The 11,030-nt window shown below is 36.9% G+C and overlaps 2 protein-coding genes across 2 annotated transcripts in view; one reads left to right on the forward strand and one right to left on the reverse strand.

The window, feature by feature from the left end:
- Kcnh8 (potassium voltage-gated channel subfamily H member 8) overlaps positions 1-11,024 on the reverse strand; it is a 318,111-nt gene extending 307,087 nt beyond the window's left edge. Inside the window, exon 1 of the mRNA XM_010612815.2 lies at positions 10,806-11,024. Coding sequence (XP_010611117.1) covers positions 10,806-10,881 — 76 coding nt within the window. The 5' untranslated portion in view covers positions 10,882-11,024. The remainder of the gene's footprint in view (positions 1-10,805) is intronic.
- LOC104854315 (immunoglobulin-binding protein 1) overlaps positions 1-11,030 on the forward strand; it is a 563,742-nt gene that overhangs the window by 531,900 nt on the left and 20,812 nt on the right. The gene's annotated exons all lie outside the window — the stretch shown is intronic.

Here is an 11,030-nt window from a genome sequence, read left to right on the forward strand (position 1 = left end):
TACATATATATCAACTCCACACAAGGAATGTAACTATAATTTACTACAAACATGTTCTAATAAAAAATATGGGTAAATATAATAGGAAGAAGTAAAAAGTATAGAAAGTTTACAAAGAGGAATGTAGAATATGATAAAATAGACATTTTAGATCATCATAGAAAGATAAATTGTTGAATTATTAGAAACTTTTCTTTTTTTCTTTTTTTTTTTTTTTGGTACCAGGGATTGAACTCAGGTCCTTGAGCTTACCAGGCAGATGGTAGAACCACTGAGCTAAATCCCCAGCCCTAGAATAGGAATCTAAAATGAGTATATTTTGAAACTTTTATCAAACTCAATAGATTATAGAACTTATTATACGCAAAATGAAACTATTATAGAATACATAAGATTTCTTTTGCAGTAAAGAAGATTGAACCTAGGACCTTGTGCATGTTAGGCAACTGTTTTACCTCTAAGCTAGTCCCATACCCCAGGATATAATTAAAAAATACTGTTAGAATAGAAAATCCCTCTAAGTATGGCATTAAACCTAGAAATTGTGACCAGAAAATTAACTAGTTCATCTATATGAATCAAAAGACCAATCAAAACTGGCAAAAAATAAGCAATTCACATTACTAAGAAAATGATCTTTTTAAAATATAATATGAAAAACTTAAAGACATGCAAAAAGAAATACCAATACCAACAACACAATTAATAAAAGATAGTTTATGTGAAAAAATAATACTAAAAAGGAAATTCAAATAATCCTTAAATACATTAAACAACATTCAACTTCATTTATGCTAGAATATTATGTAAATTTTAAGCATTAATATATTCCAAATAATATGTGAAAGATAATAATTTGTTAATGATCATGAGTATTGTACAGATAGACAAGAGTCTTAGGTGTTTATAAATTTAGTATCCTAAAAGCAAAAACGGCAGTTTGCTAAGAGAGAGTGGCAGTCATTTTCAAATGACTGAGATACAGCCTAACCAAAGCTGATCCAAATTAATATAACACAAGAACTCTTTCTCAGAGATCATTTTTCCCATCATTCGAGGAATCCCAGCAGAAATGTTTACCTAGGTATTAAAGGAAAGAGTTTGTCCAATTTTCTTTTACATCATTGTCTCCATTGAAGGAATAGCTCAAACATCACATTTAAGGATAGTCTGCTTCTTGTCAAATTAGCTATTTGCTATTTGGATCGCATCTGAGCTTCTTATATGGATCTTTCATTCTAGAAAATCAAATAGCACATGGTAAGGCTGATAAATGTTCTGGTCTCAATTCTATTTAGTTTAATGACTGAAGTAAGAAACTCATTTGGACTGGCAAATACTATAAGGACATCTGTCCAAAAGACTTTCAATAACAAAGGAAAACTTGAAAAACAAGAGCAAGCTATGAATTAGATTTAAGGGTTGGAGAGATATGTACAGGTATATCTTCCTGTGAATTCATTGTGGAGAAAAGGTAAAGGGTTTCCATTGAAGGGTGTCAACAGTATCTAACACTTGAGAGTATATTTTTCCCAGTAAAAGCAAATTGAAAGTAAGTGAGAATTTTTCTGAGCAAGCTATGAATTAGATTTAAGGGTTGGAGAGATATGTACAGGTATATCTTCCTGTGAATTCATTGTGGAGAAAAGGTAAAGGGTTTCCATTGAAGGGTGTCAACAGTATCTAACACTTGAGAGTATATTTTTCCCAGTAAAAGCAAAGAGAAAGTAAGTGAAAGAATTTCAACAACAACAAAAAAGCCCTACCAAGGTAAAATTATTGTGATGTCACTAAAATTGTTGTGAGAATCAGAATATCATCAGAGGGAGATTAGCCTCACAATAAAATACACAGAGAGAGAGAGAGAGAGAGAGAGAGAGAGAGAGAGAGAAATCAGCAAATTCTAAGTATCAAACTGTCAAAGAAAATGTATTTTATTTTCAGAAATGGACAATACATTTTGTTGAGCAAAACTGCTTTGCACAGTGACTGTACTCAGTACATGAGTCTTAAGCAACAATTTAAAAACTCTCTTTACATGACAAGTACTTCAAGCATAATATACTAGAAGAAAAAAACCAGCATGTCAGAAGTGGCTACAAACATTAAAGTATAAATCCTTTTTTCAAGAGTTAAAAACTGGAAATGAGATCACAGATGTACTTCGTCTGTTTCTTCTTGCTATACACACAGCTTGGAAGCAGAGGGATAGAGTAGGAAAACCCCAGGCTACAGTAGAAAAGGATCACAGGCTATGTGATAGTGAATTCCAAGCTTAAGTTCTGTCAACTTTGATTTAGAAAGAGGATGCTGCCTTCCATCTGCCCGGATGTAGGTCGTGGTAAGAAGAGGTCAAGCACCAGCACATAGCAACAAGTAGACACACTCAAGATGGTAGTCACTATTACCACCATAATCTAATTGAAGAAACTGGTGCATGAACCATGCGAAAAAAAATGTTGTCTATAATTATGTTTCAAAATTAAATCTAATTACATAATCTTATATAAAGAGACAACTAGTTTTTACTGAAGGGAAATAAGGTTGTTTAATACACAGTCCTGGCCTGCAAGGCACTTGAAAAATTTTTGACTTAAGTATAGAGCAAAGACTTTTGTTCCAAGTATAAGCCTAAGAAATGAGAATTAAAAAAAATTTTTAAGCACACTTAGGACTCTAAAGAGGTCACAGTTGAATGCTGTAATGTAAAAGCATACAATTGCCGCACATATAAGGGTTTATGCAAGGAAAGGACAAAGTCCTGAGAAAGCACAGTGGAAATGTCACCTAACTTTACCTGGAACCTCACTGTAGGTTACCTTTAGAATGGATCTTGAAGAACAAAAAGAAATTTTGTCTTCCAGTTAAATGGAGAGCCGGAGTCATGAATGAACAGGGAACTTAGGGTGTGCGCATCTGCACTCTTGCAGAATCCTTTGGGGTCAGAGACATTGAGGACTTACCCAAGAGTTGGCAATGAAGCAAAGGGTGGGTGTGACATGAGTAAATGGCCGTTATTACTTCTAACCGAAGTCTCGCCAGGACAATGGAAGATAAAGGCGTGAGAGTGGTCAAAGGCATCAATAGTCACAGTGACCAGTTACAGTAAGCTTGCAAATGTAGTGATGAAAAAAGCAGGGCTCAATTAAAGCAGAAGCAATGAAAAGGGAAGTAAGGCACTTGGATAACAAAGATTACCAAAACAAACAAACAAACAAACAAACAAAAAAAACCCCCTTAAGCTTGCAAATGTAGTGATGAAAAAAGCAGGGCTCAATTAAAGCAGAAGCAATGAAAAGGGAGGTAAGGCACTTGGATAACAAAGATTACCAAAACAAACAAACAAACAAACAAAAAAAACCCCAAAAACAAAGATTAGATTGCAAACTAGTTGTGCGGGCAGCCAGAAGTTTAGCTAGAATTAGATAAAGCATGGCAACACTGATCCAGCCAGAAAACAAAAACAGGTCTGATAGACTAGAAAAAGGATGAGTCCATTTGGGACATGTGAATACTGAAAGTTTAAGGAAGATGGACAACTGCATTAGCAGCTATAAAAGACAACAAAATATATCTTCCTGAGAATTTAGAGGCCAATAACTCTATGTGTTTAAATTACTGAGATTTTTCATTTGCTCAGGTTGCCAAGTTTGAACAATGTTATGGGTACATTTGAAGTCTCATCCGCTTTGAACGTAGGCTTTATTTATACCAAAATGGATTAAAAACTTGGGATTTAGATAGTAGCTCCATACAGTGTCAAGGAGAACTCTTCTCAGTTCTGAACTCTGCAGCAGTCAGAGTTCTGCGCTCTTTTCTGGTGGCATTTCTTGAATAAGGTTTCCTAGCACCGAATCATAGCACATCCTCAATTCCTCTTCTTCGTCAAGGTGTAATTCTGTGGTAGAACTCAAAGGTGAACAACCCTAGAGAAGGGTACTCAGTTGGCTCGTGAGAAAACAGTATTTTCCTTTCCCAAAAGAAAGTTAACTCTCTGCGGGGGAAAGAGACATTCCTCAGAAAAGAGACACATACATTCCTCTGCATCCTGTGAGACCCGTGTCCACGTCTAAAATATATTTACAAGAGATGAGGAGACGCTTCTTAAATGTCAAGGTTGATATCTCTTCTGTGTTATACTTATGACTGTGGAATGAGGAAAGGTTGAATTTTTTACACCAGGCATAGATGGCACCATTCTTCTTCTTATCAAGATGTGAATCTGTTACCGCCAGTGGCTTACAGTGACCTGGCAGTCTGGCTTTAACGATGTTCTGTGCCCCGCCAAACTACTTTCCATTGTACTCTATCTCTATCTTGCTCCCTTCACATCCTCTAAACTATGTACTTTCCCTGAAGTCCCCTTTAAGCCTTGATATCAAATGGTGCAGAATTTGGCAAAGTAAATGGAATATTGTTTCTTCCTATCACATATGAGATGAGCATTTCTGCTCAAAAGTATTTATTATATAGAGACCCCCCGAATCATTTCCCCATAGAAATTATTCCTCCCACGGCCCAATGTATCCAGCCCTTTGCACCTCCTGAATCACTCTTATCTATTTCCAGACTAAATTATGGTAATTTGTGTATACCTTTAATTGCCCTCTTCAGGGAAAAGACAGACCCAATTTATTCCAAAGACCCTGGTGGAATGGCTTTGTACCTAGGCAGTGCTTGTTAAACTTTATTGGAGCAATGACAGAATGAAGCCCACATTTCTCCAGGAAGGATGTGACCTGCCCAGAAGTATGCTAAGTCTAGGATATCTCAGAAACTTGTGATTCCAAAGTTCGCACCATACTTTTGCACAAACCTCTTGTTCTTTACTGTCCTCACTGTCAAGAGAATGAGGGTAATAACAAATCCCAGAGCCTAGAAGAATTGTGGGTATAATTTCCACCTTAGAATATTAGATATGCATTTTCTCTATGATGCCCAAACAAAATGTTCTGAGGTACTTTTTAAAGACTATACAGTACAACACTCTATTGTATATCTGACTTATCAAAAGGTTACATTTCTAGTAAAGCCATAAATCCAGTTCTTACAAATCAGATACTTTACTCATTGCATGGAGGTTATGAAAACCTCTATGATAAGTCTTTTGGAAGCCAAAGAATTAATCTACAAAAGCAAAAGAATGAAAATGAAACCTCTCCCTCTTTCCTCTAATTCTTCTTCTCCTCCTCCTCCTCATTCTTATTGTGCCTCTTCTCCATCCCCCTCAAGCCTGAAGGAAAGTTTAATTTAAAAACATAATGAAATTGAATACAACCAACCTCAAAGCAAGAGTGAATAGAGGAGAATTTCTTGAATCTGAAAACATGGTTAAAGGCATATGAGAGAGAGAGAGAGAGAGAGAGAGAGAGAGTCCCAGAAGTGGGTCTGGTAAAGAAGGTTAACAAGGTTGAAACAGCTCTGTCACCTGAATGTTAGAGGATATGCCTTGGGGGCTGTTCCTTGCCATGCCATTTCCAGACTGGATCTTTATCCCCACACAGTCAAAGTATCGGTATGAGCCAGGTATTGTCATGCATGCCTGCCATTCCATCACTCTGGGAGGATAAGGTAGAAGGACCACAAATTTGAGCCCAATTTGAGCAATTTAGCAACTTAACGAGACTTGTCTAAAATTAAAAAGAAGGGTGGCAGTGGCTATATCTCAGTGGGAAGCCCTGGCTGGGTTCAATCCCCAGTACCCAGAAAAAAGATCCATCTACATGTCAAGAATGTAACCTTCCTTTTATGGAAAGAGGAGCATCCTATCAAAAGACTGATATTAATACTCTGAAAATATTTCTGTATCTCTCACTTAACATCTGGATCAGAAAACAAAGAACAACAGCATAACTGACTAGACCAGGTTGCCATACATGCCATCACCTGCTGTGGAGGAACCCTTCAGCAAATTGGGCTTTATGATCCTAAAGATTTCAGATGTAAACTCAGCTGAAGATTTTGTATTCTTTACTACAGGATGTGCTCAAAATATTCTGTGTAGAACAACAAGTATGAAGACGTTAGGCTTTGTATGGTGTGCAAGAGTGTGTACAACAAAGGTTTTCTACCACAGCAGCAGTGGTAGGAAAAATTCTAAGGTGGCTCCCAAGATTTCACTTTCCCTTGTCCCCACCCTGTTCAATCTCTTCCCCGCAGCATGGAGGAATGCAGGAATGGGGTGGATGTAGCAGGGGTTAAGGATGTAATTAAGACCTATAATTAGCTGACTTTGAATTCACCAAAATGGAGATCATCCTGAGTGGATCTGACTTTTCTCTTATGAGGACGCATATGGAAAAGGCCATGTAACAAAAACCTGAGGGCAGCCTCTAGAGGCTAACAAAAGTTTGTAGCTGACAGCTGGCAAGAAAAACAGAGACCTCAATCAGAAAACTGCACCTCTGCCAGCAACCACATGAAGTAAGAAGAGGACCTCAGGCCTCAAATGAGACCACACAGTACCAGGTGCCAACTTGTTTATGGTATTGAGACTCTGAGTAAACAACCTAGTGTATCCATGCCTGGTCACTGGAACTACAGAAAAGGTGAGAGAATAAGCTACAGAGTTCATGGCAATTACACAGGAATACAACTCTAATGTGATATAGGAACCTCGTTTGTAAACATAAAGAAAATAGGAATGAAAGAGACTACCAGTAGCATGCAAACAATAAAAAACCTATCCAAGTCTTTATAAACTTCTATTGGTTTATAAATATCTTCCTCTAGAGAGGTAGCTATTTCCCTGAATGTATTCATGCAACAGTCTTTCATAGACAGGCCCATACCTAATAGAGCTCATTATTTTTTATTGACTAAATGCCTTTCATGATGTGCTGCAAACCACAGTTCAGCAAAGACTTAGGAAGTACTCCATGGTCTCAGCTTATTTTCCCTCCTTTCTCCAGCATGACATAATTAACCTTCTCTCTATTCTTGTAATGTTAAAAGAGATTTTTTGCACTTTAGTGAAAGCATAAAGATGAGAAATGACTGAGCAGTCCCTCTGTAAAGGAAGCATTTCAATTTTAACAAATTTCCTCACACACTTGTGAGCAGGCTGTATAAGTGTACATAAAATCTATGCAAATACTAGTGACTTGCTAAACCAACATTATTTTGAATATTTTAGTGGACATCTCCTTGATGGAGTACACTGGATTACAAGCTTCCTTTAAAACCTAAATCTTGTCTTAGTTACCTGAAAGAAGGAAAATATTCTGGCCAAATTGTGATGTGGCAAGGAAATGTAGGCTAATGCACCATTACATTTGAAAATGGACACTTCTCTCTGAGCCTTTCGAAAAAGATAAATGTATTTTTTCAAATGTAACAAATATTTGTATTGAAATTTTATTTTAAAAATATGTATTTGTATGTTCTCCTATCATGTTTTCCTTTTGTCCAGATTAATATTCATGTACTTAATGCAACAGTCTACTCGGAAAGATTTCTGAATGTATCAAATATATTTTTCTAAAAGATCCGTATAAGAATGAACTATATGTAGGCCATGATGGTAAACTGTGTATGTGGGTATGTGTGTGGCTTCGAGTGTTTCAGGTAAGAAATGTCACAAGTAATGATCCAGGAAAATTCACTGGAGTTACTTTCCCCCTTAAATGAGATGTACACATTCAATATTTGAATGTTTCCTGGTATTTCCGTCTCATCATACTTTAATTAAATACAAACTAGAACATAATTTGAGTAAGTATATTTCAGTTATAATTGTATATGGACATGTTTATACTTTCCAATAATGTTTACAAATTATATTGTATATCAGAAAAAAATAGTTTTAAGTAAGGTCCACACTTGCCTTTTGATCCTGACAATGAGCTCATTTCATAAATATTAAAAGGAAAAATATTCCATTTTGTAAATCGGTGAACTTTGATATTGATCTGCAATATTTTTGCAACTGATAGATTAGTAATATTATGTGATACACTTTTAGTATATGTGCTCCTGAAGCAAGCACAAATTCTTTTTTTGGGGGGAGGGGGACTGGGGAATCGAACTCATGTCCTTGTGCTTGCAAAGCAGGTGGCAGAGCCACTCAGCTAAATCTCTGGCCCCTGTGATACACTTTTATATGGTCATATATTTAGTTTTTTCTGGGAAGAGTTTTAGATAATGTCTCAAATTGTCTTATTATTTTCCACTATGTTATTAAATCAATAAGGATGATAATACTACTGCATACACTGATTAGATTAACAACATAGTTTGCCAGGATTATTGTTTACTTTCTTTTGTTTTCATTAGAATTTTCAAGATAAGATAAAAAGAACCAAGCACAACTACAAAATATACCTCTAAAATAAAGCAGAAAATACACCAAATCAACATATTACATGTTGAATCAAACGACACTACTCATTTTCAGCATAGTTTTTATGTGAGTGCACAGAAATTTTTTAGAATTTAAAACCTACAAATAGATTTAACTTGTAAAATAAAATAAATGCTAATAAGATAGACTAAATATTTAGTCTAGACTAAATAGTATGTCTGTGATCATAGATATAGCAAACATTGTGACTAAAAGTTTGCATAACGTTTTTTTTGAAGTTTCAGACTATTGAGTCATCACACAATTTTTAAAAAGCAAATGTGAAAGGAGAATCCATTTTCATTGATTGGGATTTATTGGAAGGAAAGATAGTCATTAAATATTATAAACAAAGTCTTGCCAAAATCAACCTTTATGTTACTCACCACTACAAAATTTACTTCACTGATTGTGGGATTCCATATAGCCAGGATCTCTCTAGGAATCCTCCAGGCTCAGTGGGACACAGGCTGCACATAGCTTTCAATAGAATTTTAGATTTTTTTTTTTTGTTATGTGAAACATTGGTATTGATGTGATCTTCTTAAATAAGGATTCAAAACTTCTGACTTTCTATTTGTTAGTATTTGTGTGTTGCTGAAATAGAAAAAAAGTGACTCACATGAACATCCACCTCTCCCTACATGCCCTTCTGCTTAACAAGTTATGGTAAGAATCATAAAGAGGCCAAAACAAACTCACACTGATGATATAAAGCCCCTCTCATTAGCAGTGATATCTAAATGTATCTCTGCAGTAATTCCCAAGGTTCACCTGGGATGATTCACTACATTGCACTCCACTCAACTTTAAATGACAGTGAGATAAGCAATTATCATTTTCCAATTACCTCATTTTCAAGAATTGCATTCAAGATCGATATGTAGAACATTTTGGTTTTCAATGTTCAAGTTGAACTAATGTCCACATGAAACTGATCAGTTCCTCATTAGTAAATAGGAACACCCACAGTCGTGCATGGTTAAAGAACCCAGTGGAGACTTCAGTGGTGCTTGGGTGATGACAAAAATGACAGTGGCAAGAATTTGAACTCTTCCTGCAATACTTTTTCTTATTATTATCTGGAGAAGATAGATATCTAATAGCATTGCTTACTTCACTCATTCTGTCTGATATGAGGAAAATATAAACAGGGAAAGAGTGAATTAACCTAGTGATAAAAAACATGAAAGAACTGACCAAATCGCCATGTCAACCATGATTAGGCTGAATGTGAAAAGTAAAAAACTGAAGAAAATCAAAGCAAGTACCTCCTTTCTATTCCGTATAAACTTGCCCAACTATTTCCAAGCGTAAGAAGCCAAGACTTACTTCCTAACCTAATAAAAGCTTGTATCTTGACTAGTGGAGTAGAAATGGAATTAGATGTGCTCCTTCATATCTGCACAAAGACATACACAGTCATAATAAAAGCAACAATACTTGAAACACCGAGAAAGCTTTTAAAGTAAGCAGGAGTGCATGATTCTTGGATAATAGACCCAAAAAGGGAAGAGAGCATACAGAAGCAGCGTAAGCTAGGAAAAAGGTGGATATTCCTAATGGAACCAACTATGGTCATTTGTTAGGGGTGAGAGTACAGACTCCTCTCTATAGGACTGAAACTTACTGAGAAGATTCCCCAGGCTCAAGCAGAGAGTTTTGAGAAACCGGGAAAGAGAGGGGACCTGGCCGTGGTCCTGAAATAGAACCATTTGCAGAGAATTCTCAACACTCTCCAAGCATCCACACACCACCACCCCCTCCAGCTTAAATGAGCCAAATATCCACTAATATTCGTCTTCAAAAAATATTGATACTTCCTTTTATGATCAAGTCTGTCTTTATAATATCCAGCTCCTCTTCCCAAATAGTCTGTCTTTCATACTTGATGTTAGGTGTGCTGTACCAGCTAAGAAGGAATGAAGAATCTGTAAGTCTACAGAAAGATTTTATAAGTCTACAGAAAGCTCACACTTAGCAATCTTGATTCTAGTCTATATTTCTTAAACTCAGCTAGAAAATCATGCCTATCACGTAAACCTCTCGGAATGAAGCTCCACTGAGGAACTCTCTCCAAATTCTCCAGCCCAATCCAGGCAGCCTTGAAACTCTAGGAAATTAAGGTGCACAATAACCTCGTTTTCACTTTGTAAACTACAGCCAGTTCACCGAAGATGTACCCAAAGCACAGGTTCCACGGTGAACACACTCACCGTTGGTCCCTCTTAGGCTGCTCCCTGCCCTTACAAACCCAGGAAGTCAAGAGAACCAACTACACCAATCCAAAGTGCTAACAGTACACCGAATCACGGGAGGAAAAAAAAAATCTCCGCACAGAAGGCACCTGGAAAATTCACGATTTTGTCTCAGAAAGGAAGGTGGGAGCAAAAGTAATGTGTAAGAGAAAAAAAATGATCATTCCCCGAAAATACCATGCAACTGGCCCAAGTGTAAGACTTACGTGTTCCATCAAAACGGGTGGCGATGGTGTCGAGGAAGGTGTTCTGGGGAGCCAGTAATCCTTTCATAACCGGCATTTTTCCAGCGTGGTGTGAAATTCTCCATCAAAGTTTGTCCAGAAGGATGGCGCGAGAGCAAAGTGCCCAGCCCGGAGAAGGGAGCGCGACGAGGGCAGCGGAGGGGGCCTTGGCGGCGTTGGGGACGCGCAGGGACTGGGGAGGACGGC

This window comes from Fukomys damarensis, unplaced genomic scaffold (assembly GCF_012274545.1).
Source record: "Fukomys damarensis isolate Sample0158 unplaced genomic scaffold, DMR_v1.0_HiC HiC_scaffold_28, whole genome shotgun sequence".
Lineage (NCBI taxonomy): Eukaryota > Metazoa > Chordata > Mammalia > Rodentia > Bathyergidae > Fukomys > Fukomys damarensis.